This window comes from Antrostomus carolinensis, unplaced genomic scaffold (assembly GCF_000700745.2).
Source record: "Antrostomus carolinensis isolate BGI_N321 unplaced genomic scaffold, ASM70074v2 scaffold2942, whole genome shotgun sequence".
NCBI lineage: Eukaryota > Metazoa > Chordata > Aves > Caprimulgiformes > Caprimulgidae > Antrostomus > Antrostomus carolinensis.
This window is the reverse complement of record NW_010300026.1, coordinates 41,123-67,477: the sequence shown is the minus strand read 5'-3', so window position 1 is coordinate 67,477 and position 26,355 is coordinate 41,123. Positions and strand designations below refer to the sequence as shown.

The 26,355-nt window shown below is 44.3% G+C and overlaps 1 protein-coding gene across 1 annotated transcript in view; it reads left to right on the top strand.

Moving 5' to 3' along the window:
* Positions 1–1,455: 1,455 nt before the first annotated feature.
* PDZD2 (PDZ domain containing 2) overlaps positions 1,456–26,355 on the top strand; it is a 52,918-nt gene continuing 28,018 nt past the window's right edge. The window contains 8 exon segments of the mRNA XM_029083748.1: positions 1,456–1,697; positions 2,350–2,482; positions 4,607–4,774; positions 18,655–18,760; positions 20,735–20,883; positions 21,463–21,582; positions 24,070–24,184; positions 25,955–26,028. Of these exon segments, the coding sequence (XP_028939581.1) occupies positions 1,456–1,697; positions 2,350–2,482; positions 4,607–4,774; positions 18,655–18,760; positions 20,735–20,883; positions 21,463–21,582; positions 24,070–24,184; positions 25,955–26,028 (1,107 nt within the window).

The following is a 26,355-nucleotide window of genomic DNA, read 5'->3' as shown; positions in this document are numbered from 1 at the left end:
CAGGAAACTGGGCTTTTATCAATGCATTGAAGATCCCAGTTAAACCTGTTGGGATATTGCCCATGTGCATGACTTTCAAGTTAACAAATTACCCACAGGTGTATATGTTTTTAGGCTCAAACTTTTGGGTTACCTCTTAAGACACCTGGTTTGTTTTTCCAGTTTCTCCTACCTGTGGTCTAGGGGCTGTGTAACATTGTTATTATTATTTTTCACTTTGTTCTTAAGATATTGATGTAGATACTGACCTCTTTGTTCCCGTATCTAAAAAACTCGTCTTGCATTGCATTTAAAAGTTTCAGCTTAGGGCCCTGGTGATCAGGTTAAAAAGCACATTTTCTTTGCTTAATAAGGGCTCTGACAAACAACATTGGCCTAAAATCTACAAGTTGCTGCCACAACTCTTGGGTTTGCCAATATATTTAGCAGTTCCGCTTCTCAGAAACAAGCAGCAATTTCTACATGCTCTTCACAGTTTGGCATGAAATTTTAATAATCTTTGCTACTTGGGCTTTTGGATACTGTGAGAACGTTACTTGTGTGCAGAACAGAGCCAGTCAGAAATAGCTGACCTGGTGCACGGTGACTACAACACATGGCCTAAAAATTGCCTCCAAATTGTGCATTTTGCTGTCTTGCAAGCTTGAAAACTTCCTCGAGTTTCTCATAATTCTGTTATCCTGGTTCTTCCCATCTCTGAGAGAGTCCTGGCAATTGCCTCGTGTGTCTTGCTTGCTTGCTTGTTTTTCTCTTTCCTATTTCACTCTGCTGATATCTGCCACACTCGTGTTTCCTTGTACCTAGTCCTTACAGTAGGACGCATGGGAAGTATCATTTATTTTGTATTTTTGTATTGCTCCAAAGTTTGTAAAGCACTTTTGGGATGAATATTTATAATAATTATAAAAAAATAAAGGTGTCCTAAACATTGCTTATTACCTTGCTTCTATTGAAAAGTTATTCTTTGTGGTGTGCAAATTATTATTTACTGTCTGTACAGCAGCTGTTCAATAAGAAATATTTGATAAGCAGCTGATAATTTGAAGCTGGTATTTTCTTTCATATCTCTCAAATCTTGCAAACCCCTCTGGAGAGGGAAACGCTGCTGTGTGATGCAAGTCTGGTCCCTGCTGCAATAGCAGCTGCGGTACTTGGTGTTCAGGGTCCCCCTTGAACAACATCTTGCTCCTCTGCAGCCTGGCACAGCTCATCCTTGAGTTTTGGCGAAGGTGTTGGAGGCTGCTGGTTGCTTCGGGAAGGATGAGGGTTATTGATGAGAGCAGCACCTCTGTGTGGCTCAGAAAAGCTGCAAACAGCCCTGCAAGGAAACCTCTACATGCTGACCCTGCTCTGTGCTGCCTCCTCCTTTCTACCTCCTTCGCTTGGACCACAGCTAACACTGATCAAAGCTCGGCAAAAACACCTGTATAGCCTGAGCTATACCGATGTGTGGTGATGGGCAGCAAGGTGCTAAATAGCTCCCTCCTGTACCCTCCCAGCCCTCTCTCACTGTCCAAATCCAAATTCAAGGACTCTCTGCACGTTTTCTCTCAGCGAGAAGGTTGCCGCATATGGAAGATGCACATCCTGAAGGGAACGGATGGGCTGGGAATCCAGATAACGGGAGGCAGAGGGTCGAAGCGGTCCCCTCACAGCATCATCATCACCCGCGTGGAGGAAGGCGGCTCCGCACACAGGTGAGGTCACAGCGGTGCCTTGGTGGGAGTGGGTGTGGTGGAGCATCCATGACCATCACTGTTAGCCAGACTCATGAGACAGGCATGCCCTTTAATTGTGTGAGGGTGGGAATATGGCATTTTTAGCTTGAAAACTTATTTTTGTGGTTGGTTGTTGAAGCCCCTTTTGGCATGTTTAGCTCAGAGTACAGACAGATCAAACGCTTGATGATGATGTGTAACTTGGGGAGCCTGATGGCTTCTGGGACCTTTTTCCCAAGGTCACTTTTTTGAAGATGGGCCTTTCCTGTGGGACTGGCAGTGGGTGAGTGTAGGTTGTGCACCCCAGGGTGCTCACTGCCAGCCCTGGGCCTGCTCCCTAATGGGGGCAGATGGGCTCACTGGTGCTCCCTGGTCATCCCTCGTGTGGCACAGAGAAGCTTTCAGAGGTCTCAGCCCTGCAGAGAGGTTGAAATGGCTCTGGTTATAACAATGATTTCCTGGGGGCACCTTTCTAAGCCTCTTTTTTGGGAGCAAATAACACTGCACTGCAAGCATAGCATCAAGCCAGGTCACATGTTGTCCATGTCTCCACGTCCCACTGTGTGCCACCGGAACCTGGCACCGGGGGAGGACCATCCTGCAGCTCTGCATTCCCGCTCTGTTTCCGCAGGGACGGCAGGCTGACGGTGGGCGATGAGCTCCTCATGATCAACGGGCAGTCACTGGTTGGGCTCTCCCACCAGGACGCTGTGGCCCTCCTTCGCTCGGCTGCTGGACTCGTGCAGCTGGTGGTCGCTAGCAAGGTACGGTCCTTTCCTTGGTGGTCTCCTGAGTGTATACCTACCTACAAGAGGTTGTGGAAGTGCTGTGTGGAAGGGGCATATTTTTGATAGGGAGTCACATGTGCACATTTGCTCCTTAAATTTAATGCACAGCTAGTGGAAATGTATCAGTAGGTGCCATAAATCTGTGGCAAATCAGCAGGGAATAGACCGTCTTAATGATTTGCTTGTATTGTCACTGTTGTTCAGTGTGCAAATGACTCTGTATTTATTCATGCAGACGTTACTTAAGTTTTGGCCAAAACCATTTTATTAAAATATATGCTAAATGAAGCAGGCTGTTCTCAACCTCTTCTGCTTCCTGCCTGCGTAGCCTCCATAGCTCTCATCTGTTCTCATATCTGCATGGCTGAGGTCTCTTGATGATGATCTCTTGGCTTGAGTTCCTTATTTTGTCCTTGTTAATAGCTTGGAGTGGAACTCTTGCAGATAAAGGAGCATGAAATTTCAGGGAAATGGGAGTGGATCTCATTTATCAGTCAGGCTCTCTGTTCTGCTTTCATCACAGGAGAGATGGAGGGGATATTACACAATTTTTTGCTTTCGTTTTAAGAAAATCCTGCTCACCTTTGTTTGCTCTCCTCCCCAGACCACAGCCTGCTGCTCCGCTGCTTGTCTTCAGGCAGGCATTTAGTGGGTGGCCAACTGGGTCCCAAAAGTGCTCAGGGTCTCAAAGAAGGACCTGCCTGCAGGTGGGGGCTATTAGGGCCATTGAGGGAGCGTCGGGAACTTCTTGTTCTAAAGGGACCTCTCATAAACCTGCATTTCCAGGTTGAGTGTGCTGTGTGAGCAGGCCACTGTGTTTAAAATATTTTTTAGCTTTATTTTCAGTTGACCCAGCCAACCTGATTGCAGGTTTCTGTGGGTTTAATCTTTGGATGCTCTTTTGGCTTCCTGGCATGGCTTTGCTTATTGTTTCAAGAAGAGGCTCTAATCCCACCATATTCATAGTGAAGAGCCTCTAACTTCTCTAACATTTTAGTTAGACTGAAGTTCATTGAAGACATTCTGTAGGCTCACAGTGTGGTATTAGCTCTGCCAGTGTTTGTTCTGGAAACAGCACACTTTGACCTGAAGTAGGTAGATTTTGTATTTCCTTTAGAGATTGGACTCTGCCAAAATGTGAGGTGGTAGGCTGCATAAATTTCTCCTTAAAATGATTTGCTTGTTCATGTGATGACTGCATCAAAATAATTTGTGAATAAGCTTACAGCATAAAACTTCACATTCCTGATCAGGCTTTGAATCTGTTTGGCCTGTGCTCTGTGCTCTTGGACAGCTTTCATGTCCCTGGGAGGAGGACTTGGAAAGGCAAGCGGTGGGGAATCCAGCCTGTGCCATGTTTCAGACAGTCTCAGAAAAGGTGTAAATAGGTGAAGTGTTCCCCAGCAGCTCCCTCTGGGCGTTATTTGTTGGTATGGGAGAGCAGCCTCACAATTTGGCCAGGTGAGCGCTCTGAACGCAGAGTTTGTTCTGAAAGCAATAAAATGAGCGTCTGTCTGGCCGCTGCTTTTGGCTGATGCACGTGTTTGCCTCCCAGAAAATGTGCCAAAGCCTGGAAACAGATCCTGAAGCGTCAGGATGGAGTTGGTAGAGGATCAGTGGGTCAGTTTTCATTGTTCTTCTAAGTAGGGTGGTTGGGGTATTATTCTTATGCATGTAGATAAATAAATGTGTAAAGGGAACATTCGCAGGGAGGTAGCAGGAGCACAGAGTGTGATTTGGGATGCAATGAAATGACTAATGAGGTTTGTAAACTCTCAAGTCTGCTCATGGTGACATTTCATAAACCCAAAGTGAGGAGGAGCAGGCTGCTGGGGAAGCCTTTATTTTAAATTCTCCTTTATGAAATCTAAACGTTTTAGGCATGTATTGGCCTGTCTTATATATGTACTTGTTATATATGTACTTTAAAACCAGGTCTGCTTTTTGTAACTGGACCATTACAGTTTGAGGGCACAGAAGTGGGTAACGACGGGAGGATTACGAGGGAGCTCTCACTGAGCAGGTGAAATGGAGCAGTTTCACCATGATTTTGGTGGTTTTCTGCACGTGATATAACGTATTTTGTTGTCTCTTGGATAGGAATCTGCTGAAGGGGATTTTCTGAAGTACCCATCTACCAGCTTGCCAGACTTGCTTAGTACTTGTTCAGTCCAAGACTCTGTCTCTTGCACTGACAATAAGGAAAACGAAGAGCCAGAAGAAGAAGATGTGAAGGGAGTGAATGTGTCTCCTGAAACACTGGTTGCTGTAAGTGTGGCTTTGGTGTGACGTTTTCACTCTCTCCCTTGATGCCCGTTTGCATCTGTCATGTTCTCCTACAGCCCAACACGGAGCAGATCCTCAGGAGGGGACAGTCCCACCCAGACTTCCTTTTCTTGGGAGATGGGTGACAGGCTGAAATGGGGATATCATCTCCCGCAGCATCTGCCACCTCTGCTACTGCGCTGCAGCAAAGCAGTGGCATGGGGAGCAGGAGCTCTCGCGTCCTTCAAGCTATGTGGCAATCAGGGTTTTGTTTTTGTCTCTGCTGTTGGATTGTTTTCCGCCCACTTCCACTGCTTTTGTTGGATCTGATGTGAAATCTCTCGCAGTGCTTATGCAGTAACATGCTCTTCTTTCCCCTCCTTTTGTAACTAAACATCTTTAAGAGTTTATGATCCAAGTCTTCAAGTTTTTATTTGCTCTGTTGAAGCCAACAGACACTTTTGGGGGGAGGGATATGAATTCCTGGCTGTGAACCATAACTGAAGTTCTGCTGAATAAATGCTGCTGTTTGATAATCTCACTTGCATTCCCTTCAGGGCTGCACTAAGCAGAGATTAAGTGGATTATTGGTATTTATTTGTAATGTAGCAGCTCTCTGAAACTTCATTGGTGTCCTGGGCCTCCGCTCTATTGTACAGACAAAGAATAAAATGGTGTTTGCTACTCTAAAGAGCTTGCAGGCTGGTTTTCCGGCAAGAGAAAGCAGGTGGATTCATTGGAAGCTTTTATCTTTGTTTTAATTTTCTCTGCTTGCCTTTTTTGTCCTCTTTCTCTGACAATTATAATAAATCTCCTAAACATTTGGATGGCTTAGATGTGATACTGGTTTGGTGATTTGTTTTGATTTTCTGTTCATATACTTCCCTTTTTTCTGAGCAAAAGACAGCTCCCCAGGACAAGTCTTGCACTGTAGTGTCATTGATGCTGGTGCTCACTTCATACCTGCCTGTTATCTCTGACTTTCATTGAGTCTATGCTTATAACAGTCACCACTTTCACACACCTCTCTCTTGTGACAAGTTTTGTTATTTCTGCACTGCCTTTTCTACTATGTGCCAGGGTGCCTTTTTGTGGGCAGGAAGGGAAAAACAAATAAATCAGGGATGCTTAGTGCACTGATGATGGTGTGGTGTTTGAGTGCTAACTTGAGTGGGAATCTAAGCATTCTTTTGACTATCAAACTACTTAAAATTCTTCTAGATATCATGTTTCAAATTCTGGTAATTTTTCATAAGGCTGTAGCTCAGCAACACTTAAACATAAAAATAAATTTTGTCAAAACTTAATTATGTGTGGCTTCAGGATGCAGCTCCCCGGCGTTCCATGGCTCTTCCGGCACATGCAAGAAGTTACTTGTCGCTGGTTAGCTCCTGACTTACCAGCGAGGCTCTGCCTGTTTTTCAGCAATGGCTTTTTTTAATCAGGTGTTTCCTTTACAGATTTAACATAATGCTAGGGAAAACTCAAGGTAGCTGAGGTGCATGGCACCGTGAAGACCCAGCTGCATGAGCCTGCCCAGAGCCCTTCAGCACAGACCTGATTTTGGAGCCTGCCCTGATGTCCGTCCCAGTGCTGCTGTGGCTGGCAGTGCTCATAGACTGCTGGAAAGCCAGTCTGATTTGCCTAACTATCTGGCACTCTTGCCCTTGATGGCAATAGCTCTGTGCTTTCATCATGCATCGTGAGGGATGGAGGGGAAATCACAGAAATCTAAGTACAGTGAACACGTTTGAAAAATAGCAGGAAGATTTTTTTTTTTTCTTATTTTCTCTGTTTCTGTTAATTTTTTTGTTGGAGGGGGTATAGATCAGAGGGATGTAATAAGTTGTTGGTGACTCTCAGGACCTCTCCTTTTTTGCTTGAGCTGCAGGTGAAATCCTTCCTCTTCTAATGCAAATTGCAGGATGTCTTTGCATTCCCCACATAATTGCCATCTCAGCCTTGGGAGTGCAGACAGGGCTCTCTGCAGTCTGGGGTGGTTACTCCATACAGTGTAGACCCTTCGGCTCTACATCTGGTTCATCCTCATGAGATCAGGGCAACGTACCAGGAGACCTGCACCCAGCTATGCAAATCCTACATCCTACTAGGCAGGACATAGGAAGGTAAACTTCACACATGGCTTTTTTCTACCTGGCAAGGTGGGAGGCATTTTTTGTACAAAAGCTTAGAAGTTCATTTAAAGGTCAGTATGAACATGAAGCATCACATGATTTTATTTTTTAAAATGTGTTTATATGTATAGTCATATAGATTATTGCAAAATTGCTTTGGAAATTACTCTTCTTTGCTGCTTGCACTCTCTTGATGATACATCTGCTCTTTCTTTCATATATACTCCATTATATTTGTACTCTAGATAAAGGATCACAGTGTAACTGATGATTAAAGCAGGAACTAGGTTGGACCATTTTTAATCACTGCAAATATAATTGTTTTAGACTTCCAGGTGGGTGGTACGGAAGGTCTGGACCAGGTAACTGAGACTGTGGTCTTGATTTAAGCATCAGACCTTTTAGTTTTGAAACCAATTCTCAACCCAGCTCTGACCAGGAGTTATCTTTCTCACCACCAGTTTCTCACCTCTGAGAAGAGGTTAATGAATTTTCATGCTTACTGTGCAGGGCTTTGTAGAGATTTAAAGGGATGCTGGTCGGTTAGGTAAAAGGAAGTAATTCAAAGTGATTTATCATCAGCTGATGCTTCACTGTCCCTTTTCTGACCAGTGTAGAAGATCCAACAAAACTTGCAGGAGCTCTTAGTGTTGTCTAAGTGTTGTCTTCTTTCATTCACTTCACTATGAATATAGTTGAGTGCTGAGTATTCAGAACCACAGTTTGTAGACCTGATGGATTTGCTGTTAATGCCTTAGCACCTGATTGCTTAAAGGCTGTGATTCAGCACAGTCCATAGGTGCAAATGGATCAATGTTATCTCCAGGAGCTCTGCAGAGCACTCCTGAGAGAGGGAGAGCCTCTTGTGCTCGAATGTGCATAGTGAGGTGTTCAGTGAAGTCATGTTCGAATTCAAAGGGGCATTGCCAGGCAGAAAAAATAATCAGTCTTCAAAAATATTAATATCTCCATCCTTGCAGATGTTCAGAACTCAGCTGGACCCAGCCCTTAGCAACCTCATCTGAGTTGTCTCTGCTCTAAGATGGGGGCTGGACCAGCGACCCCCAAAGATCCCTTCCAACCTGGCTTACTCTACAAAGAAATCTCTTTCTAGGGGCTAGATATTAAAAATTTTCCCTGTGAGCAAGTTCTTTAAGACTTGAGTTCTGCTCCAGTGTTTCCAGACAGGGAAATATAATCTGAGCTAATCAACTTCCACAGGACACAGCAGAAGACTTTAGTGACACTTGAATAATGTAATTTAAGAGAAATATCACTTGCAAGTCTTACTTGAAAGTCCACTTGTGTTTCATTAATAACAATTTCATAATACAGTTTAATTGGAGCTCTGTTTCTACACAGTCTCCTTGTGTAAAGCCCTACTTAACATGAAACATTCCTCAAAGTTCTAATTTTAATAAAACTTGTTGCTGTCAGGCAGAAAAAGGATTACATTGATATCCTTAAAGTGCATTTATTTTAGAGTTAGTTTGGCCAAAATATTCCTTAACTTCAAATAGGAAATACTGGGCCACACAGTCGTGTTGTGTTAAATTGTCATGAGGCACTTTGGGGATTTTAAACTTCCCCCCCAAAATCCATATTTTGCCTTGTGCAATTGAGACTGCTATTTTAAAATGCCATTATTTATGTCCAAGTGAAACAGGAGGATATGATAGTATTTGCCTTTGACAATTTATTTTTAATTCTAACTCACTTTTCCTAGTATTTCTGTTACTTGAAATTGAATCTGTCACTGTATTGCTGGCTGATGAAGCAACCTGGGAAATGAACTTTGAAAAGAAAGCAGGTCTGCCAAGAATTTGCAAAGTGTCTGGTTAATCTGGGGCATTTGGGGTCCCCAGATAGATGCATATACCATTCTTAGTGGCTTCAAAGTTTTTTGCCTTTGTTCCTGCTGGTGCTGTATTTTTCAATATATGATAATCTGAGTACTTTATTTCTGAAGTGTTTAACTTCAGTGACCAGCTTCACATTAATGGGCTGAAATTCCAGAAAGTTGCCAAAAGTTACAAGAAAAGGATGTCTTCCATGGCAGGTTTGGATCTGTAGTTGCTGAAGGCAACTGCTGGGGACTTTTTCTCTATATTTTACTTAATCTTGTGGTCTCCCTTGGATATCTGCTGCTTGTGATGCTGGAGGCAGGACTCTGAGTTGATTCTGTCCTGTACAGAAGAGACTTATACACAAGAGAAATTTCTGATTTGTGAAAGGAGGTCATTGCTATTCCTACCTGCCTGGGGGGAGCTGGGAAGGGAGGCGATTCCCTGGGGCTCAGCTGAGTGGTCGACTTCGGCACGGGGAACAACCTCTGTCAGCATCCCTGGCTGCGTGACCCTCCACTGTGGGACAGCAAAACCCTTTTGCTCATGTTTAATCATTTTGTGTTGACCTGTAGTACTTGATGTGTACCTTCATACGAGCTGTGGTTATGTTGCATGCAGAGATGGTCGTGACTCGCCAAGATCTCGATCCTCCTACAAATAACAGAAACAGGATGTCTCTGGTTAAAGGTTTCTTGCATGAGTTGAGTTTCCTTATCCCTGACAAAACTTACTTGTGTTTTTTTGCAAGGCATGCAGCTGACTGTGGATAAATAAACCTGTTCTGTGAATATGCAGAAGTGCATTTCTTTACCCCACCTCCCTCCCCATTTTTATATTTTATGTGAGCTGTAGGACTGCTTAGTTATTTTCTGTGTGAGAATTTCTATCTTACTGGGGAATCCATATGTAATTACCTGTAGCCACGCAAGCATAATAAGGAAGAGGATAACAATGCCATAAGTTTAAAAACACACTTGGGGTCAAAAGTTCTTCTGGAAAGACCAGGAGAGATTTTCAGAGAAAGCATTAGCATTGAGAAGGAACAGGAAGCATAACTCAACAATTAAATGTGTGCAGAGCACGGGGAGGGACCCTCATTACTTGGAGGACTTGCGCGTTCGTTCCCATTAGGGCACTGCAGTCTCGAAAGAGGTTGCTGAAACATGACTCACTGCTCAAACAGCATGGCTGGAAAAGAGCAAGAAAGAGCTTTTGCTGTCAGAAATCTGCTTTGCACTGAAGCACTTTACTTAACGGGGGAAGAAGATGAAGAGCCTGATGTGAGGCTTGGTTGTGACCGGCCCTTGTCCTGGAGAAGGGTTTAATAACTCCTTTCCTTCATGGTTTCCTTCATTGCAGACCCTGCCTTGTGCCACGTCACCTTTGGAAGGCACAGGCGAGGGCAGGGTCCAGCCACACCTGGGCCCCAGCCACACCTTAGTATGGCTTGGAGCTGCTGCTCGGCTAGAAATGCTGCATTTGTTGAAGGCCTGGCAGCACTGTACCTTCCTGAGATACAGTCTTGTCCAGCCTCTTTGTGGGGTCTGTCATGCAGTGCCCTTCACTCATGCTGTAGCTGAGCATGGGTCAGCTACACTCAGTCCTACAGTGACTCCAGAGAGCTGGGGAAATGCACGTCTTTAGAGTAAATGTAGTTAGGAATTTGGGCAAGAAAAAATTACAAAGTATTTGGGGAGCAGATCTTGTTCACCTAATGTGGCTCTTCTTCTCGTGTTGTTTCCAGAAGCCGTATCACACTAAAATAAGTGATTGCAATTGATCTTACTGCTGGGGAGATGCTCAGTGATGGGCTGATGGTGGTGGTGTGGTACTGACAAGGGCTTGGAGAAGGTGTGGACACACATCGCATGAGTTTGGGGAGGAGGAAGAGTGGTGAAAGTCCCTCAGAGGGCAGTGTCATTGAATTGCTGTTTTTCACACATTCTAAAATTCACCTGTCAAGGAGATATTAATGTGAATGTGTTCTTCAGGTCAGGAGGAAGTTCCTCAGCAGTAGTCACATCCTTCCCTGTGCCTGGCTCCCAGCCCTTCTGGGCCACTTTCTATTGCCTCTGTGTTAAAGGCAAGCCCAGAGAAAACTTTTTTTCACCCAGAGACCAGTACTCTTGAAAAGTTTCCTGTAGACATGATGCAGACTGCAAACTGTGAAGTATCTCCTATTGCTTGGGCTGATGGAAGATAACCTTTTTGACTTGACTATAAATATCTGTGTAGACAATGCCCAGAGTTATAATTTTTGCTCTTCCGTGTGATATGTTTGAAAGCCGAGTCAGCAGAGTAGTAGAAACACAAGTTTATCTACCGTACAGGTTGTGCACGGTCTTTGCTTTTTGTGAATGGGTGTTTTTCCCATAAAGGAACAGATACAGTACAGCCTGTCTCTCCTTTGACTGTTTGGATAACTGCCCAGTTTTGAAGGAGATGAACTGCCTTTAACAATCTAAAAATAACCCCTTCATGGCACTGGAACAAGAGACATGCCGTCACAGCCGTGCAGTTCACGTACGTTAACAGAAGGATGATAAAGGCTGTAGGATTTGAGAGTTAGCGTGAATGTCGTATCATCACATCTGCAGTTTGTTTATCTGCAAATTCTTGAGCGTATACACAGTCCGCTCGTGATTGGGCTTGGTTAAAACTCATGCTAGATGTGCAGTGCTGGAATAAATGCAGCCTATATAATGTAAGAGGCTTCAGATCCTTGATTCAGGTATGAAAGAAACTTAATGCTTATGGATTTCATATCCTCTCATGTACTTAGGATGATATAAAATGTGGTTTTGGAGCTGAAATCCAAAGCTCTCCACCAGCTGTATCATGGGAATGCTCTCTGCAGCTGTGGGTTGACTTCGATGTTAGGAAGGTCTTGTTTCATTCTCAGGAGAGTTGTTTATTTTGAGGATTGTTTATTACTTGCTTTGCCCCTTACCATGAGTAAAGATGTTGTTGTTAAAAAAAAAAAAAAAAGGCAGAAGCAATTTATTGTTTGTCATAATGCACAGGCTCTGGATTTGTGCTAAGCCATGAGCGGAGCATTTATTAAAGCAAGTAATGGAGGAGCTGTACCAGCTTTCACACAAGTTGAGTTCCATGTTTGTCTCTGTTTACCAAGACCAATCTTCTGGGACCTCTCTGCAGCACATGGAGACATCTCGTGGGCAACAACTAAACTGCATGCAAATAAATGCATCAAGCTTTTTGATGTTTGAGGAAGAAAAAAGATGAAGTATAAAAAAGAAAACAGCAGTGATCTCTTTGTGTGCCACTTCAGAAATGTATGCATTTGATTTCCTTTAGCTTAGAAGCTGTGTCTAGTGAAAATCATAATATATTGCAGAAGAATAATATTGTGGTCCAGACAGGATTGGGAACTGTTTAACTGGGAGCACCTTACTATTTTCAAGGCATATGTTATCTGTGGCGTCTGTTTCTTGGAGAACTTCGTGGCATTAGCCATTTCCTGCATTTCTTCCTATTTAAAGGGACATTTTAGAAGTTTTATCTCTTCAAAACATTATTATTCATTCTAGCAATTGTTTGGATACCTGAAAATGAAATTGACTTTATGTAATTGCATCCCTGACCATAAATATAACATTGCACCAGTGACTCCTTGTAGCCAAGCACAGCTGGGATCCTGCTACACTGAGGACCTGCCAGCATCCTCCAGGCCATGGTCAGTGCACTGGGGCTCCTGGTATCAAACACATTGAAGAAGGTTTTGAGGTGTCTTGTACCAAATAAATAGAGCATTCTGGAAGATGAGAGCAACTCAGCCCTACCATAGTGCATTTCCAGTCTGTTTGCTGAGGGTGCGTGGGCAGGTATTGCTGCTGGCTCTGTGTTGGTGAGTGCCAGTTTATGTTTCACGTGAAGGTTTGTGTGCGACTACTATATAGACTTGGTAAAAAGTAATAAAAATAACCATTGGAGTTGTACCTTCTGAAGCTGATAGTAGTGCCCTTTCTAGTAATTGCTGTGTTAGTGAAGGCTTAGGGTGGCTTTGAGTGCAGGCCTTTGGCAGAAGGATAGACTAGGCATTCTTAGAGACCACTTTAAAGGCTTTTGTTTTGTTTATTTGGCATTTCCACCTATTCAGAAAATAGGGCAGCTCCAGTTCTTGACTCTTTATCAGACTTCCTGATCTCCTTGCTGCACATGAACTGGGAGTTTTTTAACACTTTCTTTATAATTAGGTAATGGAGGTCTTGGATTCCCATCCCCTTTCCCCAGGCAGGAGGAAGCACAGGCTGCACCCGGTGGTACCAACACTGGTAATTCCCAGGAGAGCTGCTGGGGAAGGCGGTCAGTGCTTTGTTTCACCAGCATTGCTAAATATAACCCAAATCTGAGCCCTTCTGGAGCCGTGCTGGTGGAGCCTGCCCTGGCCCACATGCAGAACTGTTGTCTGCCCCAGCAGCTTCGTGCTGCAGGAGAAACTGAGGCACCGGGTTTTTCTAAGATGCCAGTTAAGGCACTGAATTAGTGCTGATGTAGAGGTGACATTCCCCCTCTTTTCTTCCATCCCTGGCTCCATTTGCATCCCTGTATTTGTGCTGTGATGGAGGGGAGCAGCAATGCAATACCCTTTGAAAGAGTGCAGTCCTGTAGCTTGTGCCAAAATCGATTAAATCTGGGTTTAATTTGGACTTCTTGTGAGCTCCGTGGTTCAGCTGAGGGTGCTCCCTGGGCACTGGGAGGTGTTGTGTTTTGGGAAGGTGCCTCTGGGTTCTGCAGCCCCTGACATGGTGTGTCCTGGTTCATCCTTCTCTTTCCAACACCTGGGCATGCCCTAAAACAGAGCAGTAAGCCATGGAAAACCCAGTGCTGGCCAAGATTAGAAAATCCATGTTCTCTGCATCATTTGCAGTGTTAATTCTGGTAAATTACAGTGCTGCAGTTTGTAATTTATCTGGGAGATGGATTCAATTAAATGAAAAAGAACTAATTTAAAAGTGAAGGTATTTTACTTTGTGTGCAACGTAAAGGGGCCTGTGGAGCTCCCTGCCTACCAGATATATTTAAGGCTTAAAGCATGCTGTGTCCCAGCAAGCAATAAATAATTGTACAAGTAACTGGAACAACTAGAATTATAATAGAGCTTTGAAGAAAATCCCCAAAACTTTTGGAAAAGTTCAAGCCTTTAAGGTGTCAGCTAGTCTCAGCGTATTAGGAAGAGAGTCTTTGTGCAGGGACCAGGTAAACCCAGGTTTGCACTGGCCATTTTGCACCGTTCTCTGAAGGATCTGGTGCTAGCTGCTGTTGGAGACTTGTTGGATTCATCCTGCCAACTGCCCTACAGAGAGCAGTGTTAGGTTGTCTCATGATTAAATATGTTTGGGGTAGTGCTGCTGAAGAAAAAGCTGTCCTGGCTGCGTCAGAAATGATGAAGATGAGGAATTATCCTGTGGAGCTTGTGCAGGGTTGCTGTATGCAGGGGCACGGCTGTTCCTCTTTCACATTGCTGTGTTTGAGAAGGGCAGTGGACTTGCTGGTGGACTTGCTTTGCCAGCGCAGGTAGGGCTGAATTTGGCATGCCACAGACAGTTCATAGAATCACAGAATGGTCTGGGTTGGAAGGGACCTTAGAGATCATCCAGTTCCAACCCCCCTGCCATCAGCAGGGACACCTTCCACTAGACCAGGTTGCTCAAAGCCTCATCCAACCTGGCCTTGAACACTTCCAGGGAGGGGGCAGCCATAACTTCCTTGGGCAACCTGTTCCAGTGTCTGACCACCCTCACAGTGAAGAACTTCTTCCTCATATCTAATCTAAACCTCCCCTCTTTCAGCTTAAACCCATTTCCCATTGTTTTGTCATTAGTTGCCCTTATGAAAAGTCCCTCCCCAGCTTTCTTGTAGCCCCTTCAGGTACTGGAAGGCCACTATAAGATCTCCCCGGAGCCTTCTCTTTTTCAGGCTGAACAGCCCCAACTCTCTCAGCCTGTCCTCATAGGAGAGGTGCTCCAGCCCTCGGATCATCCTGGTGGCCTCCTCTGGACTTGTTCTAGCTGCTTCAGGTCTCTCTTGTGATGGGGGCTCCAGAACTGGATACAGTATTCCAGGTGGGGCCTTATGAGTCTAGTTCTTGCTGTTTTGCTCCCAAACTATCAGGTTGAACTTGTCTGTGTGCTGCTAGTGCTCCTCCGCAGAGGAAGCTGTCAGGCTGTGCCATGGGGAGTCAGATGGGATCCTGATGGGAAAGGCAGCAGCTTAGGAGCTCCACAACAGCAGCAGTAAAGCAGTTTGCTTACTAAATTGTGTCATCCCCTGTGTGCCGCCTTGTTTTTGTAGATTGGTGACGATTGCCAAGCTGTTTGCGGTTAAACAATGCGGACTCTCATAGTCCCGCTCCTTGTCTCACCTAATTAAGGGTCTGGTCATGCTGGAGCTTTGCCCGAGCGAGGACTCTGGGGGCAGTTGCTCGTTCTGGTGCGGTGCCAGGACCGCGTGTCCGTGATTGCGCTGTTCCCTTTGAAATCAATTGAGATATCACCATCGCTTGATCCCGGAGCTACTTAATGAACTGGCAAAATGGGCTCTATTTTTAGATCTCCCTTCAAACTGCTGTGCCTATTAAAGCTCCCCTTGTCCTTATCGCTGGGACGGCATTGGGTAGGATTTATTGGTTTAGTTTAATAAGAGGCGTACAGAACTGAAATAATAAGCTCCATTTCCTTGAAAGTGAGGAAAATTAAAATGGCATGGTTAAATCCGGGCAGCTGCCTCGAGACAGTAAAGCAATACATTCACGTGTGGCCAGAGGGATAAGGTGGAGCTGGGTTTTTCTTCTTGTCTAAGTTATGAGAGAGCCAAAGGTTACAGACACATGACTGGGGAGTTCTCCCAAGCTTTGTGGATTGCATTTCTAAGTGTTTTCTGAATAGGATAAAACTCTTCTAGTTTACTAGACAAGCTCAACAACTTAAAAAATATACACTTCATTGCAAATGCTACAATGTTTATAATTAGTGGCAGAAAATTATTTTTGCTAAAATAAGAAATAAACACAGACGTAGGTAATTTAGATGTTCTTAATGCTTATTGTAGTCTGAAGCCAAGTTAGATAAAATGTAATTTCAGGAAGCCACTGAGAATGCCTTGAGGCTTTCCCTAACCTTGGCGTTGTGCACACATGCCCTTCTGCGATCATAGGTGGGGTTTGGGGGTTTGCTGTCTGTAGGATCACAGCCTCCAGGATTGTGCAGTGACGAGGTGAAGGAATGGAGTGCACTGTTTTAATGCAGGTGGCAATTGTCTCCTGTTTTTCCTCTCACCACACTAGGTGGAAATGTATGTAATTGCAGAGTGCATCAGTACTTGCACAGTCAAAATAAATAAAAGCAAAAAAGCTCCAAACCAAACCCTGTGTAGTAGAAATGCAAGCTGTACCAAATGGTTCACTCTTGTGCCTGGGCTTGGGTTGGAAATTAGCCATGGCAGTGGCGATTTCAGCATCTCTCTGTACACTGCTAGAGACTAACCCATTTTTTTCCACCATTCTGTGAGCTGGAGGAAGTGTTTCAGCTTCAGACTGGGAGTTGTGTTGTCTCATAGAACTCATAGAATCATAGAATGGGTTGGGTGGGAACAGACCTTTAAAGCTCATCTCATCCAAGCCCACTGCAGTGAGCAGGGACATCTTCAACTAGATGAGGTTGCTCAGAGCCCCATCCAACCTGACCTTGAATGTTTCCAAGGATGGGGCTTCTACCACCTCTCTGGGCAACCTGTTCAAGTGTCTCACCATCCTCACAATAAATATTTTCTTTCTCATATCTCATCTAAATCTCCCCTCTTCCAGTTTAAAGCCATTACCCCTTGTTCTATCACTATCTGCCCTTGTCCAAAGTCCCTCCCCAGCTTTCCTGGAGCCCCTTCAGGTACTGGGAGGCTGCTACAAGGTCTCCCTGGAGCCTTCTCTTCTCCAGGCTGAGCAGCCCCAATTCTCAGCCTGTCCTCATAGGAGAGATGCTCCAGCCCTCAGATCATCTTCATGGCCTCCTCTGAACTCACTTCAGTAGGTCCATAACCTTCTTATCTTGGAGGCCCCAGAACTGGACACAGTACTGCAGGTGGGGTCTCACCAGAGCAGAGTAGAGGGGGAGAATCACCTCCCTGGACCTGTTGGCCACGCTTCTCCTGATGAAGCCCAGGATACAATTGGCCTTCTGGGCTACATGTGTGCACATTTGCTGGCTGGACCCCCAAGTCCTTCTCTGAAGGGCTGATCTCAATCCCTTCATCCCCCAGCCTGTATTGTTACTAGGGATTGCCCCAAACCAGGTGCAGGACCTTGCACTTGGTGTTGTTGAACCTCATGAGGGTCACATGGGCCCACTTCACAAGTTTGTCCAGGTCCCTCTAGATTGCATCCTGTCCCTCAAGTGTGACAACTGCACCACTCAGCTTAGTGTCATCAGGTGCCCATGTGCATGCACACAGTAGAAACAAAACAGCTCTACAGCTCTGGACCTGAGTTGGGTTGTGCTCAGCTCCAGAAAAGTGTGGTGGGACCCATCCCTGTCTGTTAGGATAGCTAAACAGCATGCTGACAAAACTGGCTGCTTTGGTTTGGCATCCTCCCATCCATCCCTATGCTTCAAATATTTCGCTGCCACAGAGTTAATTAACACTGCTCCTGAGTACTGAATGTTTTGCACACCTTTAAAACTACCAGCTACGTGATTTTTGCGTGCAAGTGATTTATACCTTCCTACAAGGGAGATGTTCTAATTTACAAAGGGTATTTTTGCTTATATGCTAAATTCCAGTATAACTTTGTGATCTATGAAGTCCCAGCTCAGTTCTGAACACTCCTGCTGTCTTCTGGGAATCCCTGTCTCTCCTAGATAGAGCTTGTGATACTTTGACTGTGGCCTAATCTCTGATGGTTTGGGTCTCTGGGGTGGATTTTTTGATCTGATTTCTTACATCTTTTCTGTAATGAGTTCCTCATTAAGATGGGCAAATTGTAAGCACTGTTTTTTCTCAGACTGATGTAGTTATTTTCTTCTTTAGATGAGCCCTATTAATGGGTAAGTGGTTGCACTGGAAATTCTGTTGTTCTTGCCATCACACAGAGGATGAGTGATGGGGTGAAAATGTAAAAGAATTAGTGTGTGCATGGGGAGTGTGTGGAGGATCGCTGTGTAGTTGCAGATCTAGGAAAATGTGACTGATGTAGCTCAGTGAAGGAAGCAGTGAGTGGAGAAGAAGGTCACTGGCATCTTCCACAACACATGGATTGGGGAGAATCTTTGCGGGCTTTGCATGTGGGTGGCTTTACTCATCCCTGACTGTGTGAGTGCGTGTTGCTGTGCTGCTGAAAGTGGCAGCCCTGTACATTGTCACCTTCTATTGTCACCTGCATCTAGGCAAACAGGTCGGGTAAACAGGCTTCTCCTGTCTCTGCATTTGCTCAGGGTGGCAGGGGTTGCAAGTCCACGTGTAAATTTACGTAGAGCATTTCCATTTTCTCTATAAAGATGTGGTGTCTCTGGAAGCTTGCTGAGCTGATCAAACTGCAGCAAAAGCTGCATTAAAATTTTGTTATATGCATGTGGAAGCACCTGAAGAAGGTGTTGTTGATGCTGGAGGCACTCTAGGGTCATCAGTGTGGTACTCTGCAGAAGATCTCTGGCCATAGTGAGCTGTAGGTGTACCCATTGGTAAGGTGTGCAATAATGTCCAAAGGCATGGCTGAGTATTTCTTACAGAAACATGTGCTGGCTTAATACAATGGCATGTTTTGGAAAAAAAGATGATGTCCAGTGGAATTTTCTGTCCCTTAGTAAATATAAGGAGATCCATCAACTTCTCTGGTTTACAAGTAAATCAGGGTGGGGTTTTTTTGGTTGTTTTTGTTTTTGTTTTTCAGATGATGGAAACTGAGAAGTCTCAAGATGCAGTTTGTGCAGAAGTGTCCAAAGGAAACAACCAGAGTCTGGGAAGTGGCATACTGAAATACAGAAGTCGATCCCAAGGTAAAGCTGGGTTGATAAAAGATAGCAATAGTAGAATTTTTATGTTGTGTATTTATTTTAGCCTTCTAAAAGTGAGACGACTTTTCTTTCCTTTGGAGATCATATTAGTTTAATTTGGAAGGAAAATACCAGCTGTAAGATATTTGTATTCAGCCTCCTGAGTTGAACTATTGTACGGGCAGAAAGATGAAGCAAAATTTTGGAAGCTTCTGTCTTGTTTTTTGTTCTTTCTCTCCTCTCTTTCTCTTTTTAACATTTACCTTCCCTATATATTTTAGTGTGTTATAATACTGAGATGGGGAATGTGTTTCAACATGCTGTTACCAGAATAACCATTATGGCGAATACTCCCCAAATTTAGTCATAGCGGTAACTTGTGTGTGGAGCTCGATTACATTCTCATCCCTAATAGTCTCCAAGTCTCCTTTCGTCCTATGTTCACCTTAATTTCCATTTACTCAGGTATTTTAGGATGCTCCAGGGAGCTCCTGTGCCTGTAGCCCTTGTGCCTGTGTGTTGGTGGCTCACTGGGGACCCAGCTCCAGTTCCCATGAATGCTGATGCCCCTGGGCTGTGGGAGAGCCTGGAGCATCCCCCAGCCTGGTCCCAAGCCTGAGCAGCCACGTGGGAAGGGAAGCAGAGATGGGCAGAAAACACAGAAATATAACTGTTCTCCTAGAAGAAGAGAGGGGGAGGTGAAGGGAAAGGGTTGTTTGTGGGTGCCAGGAGGGTTTGTGAGTGAAAGAAGTGCCAAGATGCCAGGTCCTGCCAAGATAGCTGTTCTGATTCTGTGCAGCAGCAATGCCCTGCATGCCCAGGGAAGGGGAGTTTTAAAACCAGAGGTAATTCCATACCCGAAAGTAGGGAGTGGGTTTAGTTCACTCTGGGCAGTGGGCACAAATTCTGCTTATGGATATGGGAGCAGAATTGCTTTAATGCTGACTGAAAACAAGCGGCTGCCCCAGCTCTGTGCTCTGTCCCTCCCTGGCGCCGGCAGTGATGCTTGCACAGCCTCCAGGCAGGGGGGAGGTGGTAGAAAATGGGTTGGGGGCTCTCCTGGGCAAATTTGCATCAGGTCTGCCTCAGCCTATGGCTTGTGAGCCCCAACCCCAGGGAAAAGACAGGGCAGTGAGGATGAAGGGAAAGCAGACCCACCCCTTTCTGTGGCAGCTCCAACTTAACCTTACTTTAATCTTAAAACCACATCATGAAATCCTGCTTGTGTGACTTTGGCTTGTCTGTGTCTTGAGTTTTCATCTTTGAAATAGGGGTTAATGTCCCTTCCCTGCATGATGGGGGACATGGCAAGGATTAATGTGCAGGAACTGCTGTGACTGTGGGTCCTGTGGGGACCTTGGAGAAAATGAGAATTGGAGGAGCCCTGGTGTGAGGAGCGGGGTACTCTGCGGCTAATTACAGGATGTCCTTCAAGACAAATAATTCTGTTTCTAATGTGAACTCTGCACTCTCCTCCTCTTTAAGACAACTAGGATCATTGCCAGAAGGAAAGAAAATAGCATTTATTTGGCACGCTTTTCCTTTTTCCATTCCAGAAAAATTTCCCTCAAAGTGACATGACACCTCCAGAAATGAATACTGCTACAGTGTCAGGTCTTTTAATTTTAAATAAATGAAGCTTGAGAGCTTAGTGCACTGGCAAGTGCCATTGGGTGAGAACAGCTGAATTTCTTTTCTGTCCCTGAGCTACCGACTCAATTATCTTCTTTTCCTTACCACCACAAGCGACAGCACTGAGGAGTTCAGCATCGCTGAAAGATTGTGGAAAACCTGTGGCAGCAGGGATTTAGTTGAGGATGATCAAAACTAGCTTCTAACTGCTCGATTGGGAACTGCATAGTGTTGTTTTAAGGCACTGTTTAAGCTGAGATTTGCAGGAGGCGATTATTGCATGCCTTTGAGAGGATAAAGCAGTTCTCAGATGTTTGTGAGATGTATTTCTGTGGTTTTCCCTAGGTGCTGGATCCCGCTTGGAGTCCGTGGGAGAAGACGATGAGCTGACGGTGGAAAATGGTGAACCGAATTATGAAATAGCGGTGAAATATTCCCGGGGTGGAAGAAAGCACTCTCTGCCCCAGCAGCTGGAGTCAGCAGGAGCCAGGCAGGTGGGTGGAAAGGCAGGGCTGGCTCAGAGCACCTCGTCTGCTTTGGAGCTTGTAGGAGCCAGGGTAGTGAAACAAGGCTACATAGATACATCATGGGGGCTGAAACCAGGCCTGGACACCAAAATGGGATGCGTTGGCCACCTGTGGAGAACTTCTTTACTCTGAGGATGGTGAGGGGTTACTTCTTGCTGAAGGTCCAAAGGCTGATCTTAGGAGTTGCAGTTCTAGAGATCTGAGGACTTAAACAAAAAAATCCTTCTTCTCTTAATAACAATTTGATTTTTTTTTTGTAGCTGATAAGGACTTCAGTATATCATGAGGCTACCCTTAATCTTTTTAATTTAAATTGTGACTGGTACATTACAAAATGATCCTACTGTGCGAAATGCCAGAAAATTACTGTGGCAAGATTCACTTTGACTGTAATGAGCTAGGATTTCATCCCTTGAACATTTTTCTGAGTGTATCTGTAAGATTCTACCCTCCTCCTCTCTGAGACACACAATTTTCCTGATATGACATCCCAGTGCCTGTGCCGAGCAATCAGAATTACTTCCTTTGTTTTCTGATGTTTGTTAGGACTACCATATCGTGAAGAAATCCACCCGTTCCTTCAGTGCCGCCCAAGTGGAATCTCCATGGAGACTGACCCAGCCGTCCATCATTTCCAACATTGTCCTGATGAAAGGGCAAGGCAAGGTGAGGATTTCTGCATGTGGCTGGTTTCTCACATGTAGCAAGAGCTGGTGTTTAAGAGATGTCTCCCATACCCAGGCCTTCCAGCAGATCTCAAGGTAGCCAATAATAATAAAAGTAACAATAATGATAAACAAATCCCATTTTCAAATTTAAATGCCAAATTTACACCTGCAAAATATGGAGGTGGCGACATTCATGTCACACATTTGACGTGGGGTGGCTTTCATTCTGATTTGGTGCATCTGGTCATTACTGAGATATCAAATATTAATAATGGATCTATAAATATGTATGTTTATGCAAAGTTGATGCAGCTACAGAAGAGTACCTGTTTGCATGCATATTTATGGACAAGCTTATTTTATCTCTGTGGAATCTGGATACATTAAAAAAAAAAATCACTGCAAATTAAGCATTAAACCCAAAGACAGGTTCCTGGTTCACTGCTTATCTGAGAACACAGAATTCTCCAGGTGAAAGAGTCCTCTTTTTTCCTCTCAATAGTGTTATTTACACATTTGCTAGATACCAGCTGGCTAAATGCTGAGGGAAAATAGACAAGTATTAACCTAGGTGTATATTGTTTTCCTTAATCCAATCCATACTAGTACTGAAGCTGTCATTTAAATATGCTAAAAATATGCATGCCTTTTTCTGAAATAGTCTTTAAATTCATCAGATATGTTTTGGACTAAAGACTTGTTTTGACTTTAAAGCTGAAATACAAAACAAATTCTTTCTTGTGCTTAAAGTTTAGCAAAGAGTTAGAAATAGTGACTTCTCTGGGTAGATTGACTCAGTTGCTATAACTCTGCTTGTTTTGTGAGCTTCAGGTCTTTTATTACATTTCCAAACAAGTATTTATTTTTTTCTTTTTTTTTTTTTCCATGTATTTACTTTTTTGACCTTATTTTTCTCATAAGAATTAGATTATTTCTCACTGTAGGATAAACCACCCTCTCCTACCTTTCTGTGGTTAGCTCCAAGGCATTAGGAAGCAGTTGGGAGCATGCAGACTTTTAGTGATCATGAACCATCTCCAACAGCTGCTGTTTTGGACACCTTCCACCCACCTTTTGAGGGATCACCTCTGTTAGGGGTTGCACTGCATACGATTTGTGCAGTAGCATTTGCTTTATTATCTCTATGCAGACCTGAGACTTGAAAAATTATTTCCATAGAGTTGCTGTGTTGGTGGCTGGGAGCCAAGCGTTCGCCCTTGGTTTTTCATCTGTGGGTAGATCTGCAAGGGGTAGTTTTCTGCTGTGGAGTGGCAGCACTTCATTGGGAAGGTGGGATGATGTGGGAACCGCTATGCTTTGCAGCCATAGTTCTCCCAGCCCACCCCACAGAGCGTGGTAAGAACTGCTGTGTCTGTACAGGGGAGTGCCAAGAGCCTCTGCTTTCTCTAGATTGCTTTGCAGATTAGAAATTGCATAATAAACAGTTGAGTTATTTTGTGTTGCATGGGGAAGCTAGGATGCTTCCTTTCTAGGAATCAGTAATGCCTTATCAGACTGTGGTTGTCTACTTTATATTCATGGAGTAAAAGGAAAGAGGTGGCTGTTGTCTTGGGTTGTAAACACAATGTTAGTACCTGCCCTGGCAGCATCGTTCAGCCAGAGAGCACTGCCCGAGGCACTAATAATAACCATGGCTTCAGATCACTGAAGCACAACAGTTTTCCACTTCCCTTGTCCACCTGGTCAGTGACTTTTTATTCTGTAAAATACATGTACAGCAATGACAAGAGGAGAATTATGGGAGGTGGGGGGGGAATGGATCAAGGAATTGATTTGGCAGCAAAAGGGGGAGAAGTTTGCTCTGCTGTGCTCATCCGTTCCCTGGGCAGCTTTGCAAGACGGTCCCACAGCCAGATGGGGCAGCACAGGGGCAAGAGCTAACAGATGGAGCCCTGGGGAATGTATTGATCTAGATTTATTTAAATACAACGTGGTACACGTCTCCAGAATAATTAAAAATGTACATGTGCATGGCAGTCCCCCCACGCCAGCCCCCTTCCAGCTACATTCCTGACATTACAGCAGTGACCTTATGTCATGTTCTTAAGCTTTTCTTTTTCCTGAGGAAATGCAGTATCTGTGACAGCAGAGACAACTACAGTTAATCCTGGATATAGATCTCAGGGGTGGGAATCTACTGTCTGTCAATTTAAAAGCAAGGTGTTACAGTTTTTAAAATGGGAATAGGATAATATAAAGCCACTGACTCAATGTTTTAAAAAAGAAAAAAGTAATCTTGAAATAGCGTTTTTGCTATTTCAGCTGCTGCTTTTTGGGCTGAGAGGTGCGTTGATATTAGAGTGAAAGTAAATGAGGAAATGCAAGCAGAGGGTAAGATGTCAGTGCAATTCTTCAGAAGCTTTTAGGTTTTCTTCTTTCCTTTGTCTTGTATGTTACTGGCAGTCCTTCTCACACAAGAGATAATAAAGTGTCAGCTGTGTGTTTTCTCCTCTCTTTTCTGTAGGGTCTTGGATTCAGTATTGTGGGAGGTCAGGATTCTGCTCGTGGACGCATGGGGATTTTTGTGAAGACTATATTCCCAAATGGAGCAGCAGCTGCTGATGGAAGGCTTAAAGAAGGTATGGCAGAGAGAATCCAACTGCGTATAAAGGGTCACAGTGGGATATTTTTTCAGTCCAGCAGAAAAATTCAAGTACAGCTTTATTTAGGCACCTGGCCATCAGTAAGAGCCTGTGGAGGATGTAACACACCCTATTTGTCCATCCTGGGGAAGATCATTCATAGCAGTTAACTTGATTATATTGCATATTGAGAAACTACAGCATGATGGGTTGGGGTTTTTTCTTCCCTTCCTCTTCAGTGAACTTTATTTGCCCAAGCCCATAAGCTGCAGTTCTTCAGTTGGAGAGGGTCACTGATAGCAGTGAAACATATCTATCTAACTGACATCTGGCTTAAAGATGCTGGTCCAAGAAGGAGTTGTACAGAGGGACTTGCTTAAGAGAGGCTGTTTTGGGCCCTTGTGCTCTCTGAACCCCTTGGTATGATTTTGACATGAATCAACAAGTAAGAGTCATAGCCAGAAAAATAAAGGAGGAAGGATGGGATTGACAGTAAGATCTCCCAGCTGCTTAGAGAAGATAAGCAGATATATCCTGATTTTATTACTGCTTTTCCAGTCTTGATCTCTGAGCTGGACATATAGCCTGTTCTGTATGTGTTTGCACCCTGGTTCAAGTGCTGTGCCAGACAGACAGACTCACGCACCACTGGAAATATAAAGTGACCATGAGTTTAGAGCAGTGGTTTAAAGTTCTTCTGCAGGGGTTGTGTTATTTCTCTTCCACAGAAAGCTGCTTCTGTGTTACTTCTCTCAGGTTGCTCCTGTTCTACTTCTCTCCTCATATCATCCTTCCCCTCTTTATATCTTAACACACTTGTGTTTGAGGCTGCTTGTGATGCCAACTCTCACACTTGCTGCCAGAGGGAAGCTTGCATCCCTGCAGCATAGGTTGTGCACTCACCATGGGAAGCCAATAAGTAGCAGCTGTCCCATAAACCCAGCAAGCCTTTGCAGGATATTCAGAGCTTGGTTTTTTTTTGGGGGGCGGGGTTGGGGTTTTTTTTTTTTTGTTGTTTCCTTTTTTTGGGTTTTTTTATTGTTTTTAACTGAGGTTAGGAAAAGAGAGGAAGGGTAGACTTGGCTGATGATATCATGGCATCTGATTTTGCACAGATGCTAGTAAAATTGCAGAAAGTGGATCTTGATCATGTTGACCCTTCTTTTAATAAAATGAAAGTAGATCAACACAGCTGGGTGTAAGCAGGAAGACCCAGAGCCTGGAAGCAGGTAGAAGTATGATGGGACATGTTCATTAGGGTGGGAAGGGCATTTGGTCTCGCAGTATGTGGGCTACATGCTTCCCTGTCCACCCGCATTTAGCAAGAGGACAGGTTTGCTTTCTGCATGTGGATGCAAGGTTAGTTTTCCCTGAACAGGCTTTGGAGAGATGTGCTGCAGTGTTTCACTTAGATTCTCATTTCTCATGTTGATGCTCACAAAAGAAAAGGGGTTTTACAGTCCCTTTGGACTTTGTTATGAGCGTATATTTTCAGTCTTTAATTAAAATCTGTAGTGTTTTCAGCTTGTTTGTTAGTATGAGAATGACAAGTTAAGGACATCTGCTGAAGAACCGTCTTTACTCTGCTAATTTGTCACTATTAACTTGTAAAGGCATTAGGACAAGTTAAAAAAAACCCAGAACAGTTTTACTGAGCAGTTACTTGGAATCCTCATAGTAGTGAGTTGCCATATGTACAGGAAAGGTTTTTTACATCTCTGTAGTCTGTATACTGCTGACTTCATTTTTTTTGTATCTACTTACCAGGGGATGAAATCCTAGAAGTTAATGGAGAGTCTCTACAAGGACTGACCCATCAGGAGGCCATTCAGAGGTTTAAGGTAACATGGATGTAGCACAGGAGAGATTGGAAGAGGTTGCCCAAAGAAGTTGTGGCTGCCCACTCCCTGGAAGTGTTCAAGGCCAGTTTGGATGAGGCTTTGAGCAACCTGGTCTAGTGGAAGGTGTCCCTGCTGATGGCAGGGGGGTTGGAACTGGATGATCTTTAAGATCCCTTCCAACCCAAACCATTCTGTGATTCTATGACTCTTCATTCAGTGCCATTCTTACCCTCGGCTTTGTATTCTTTTGCTGCCACAAATTACTGTTTCCAGGCTTGGTGGCAAATGTAGAAGTTTTGTGTCACCTTATTGGGGTTCTCTGATGTC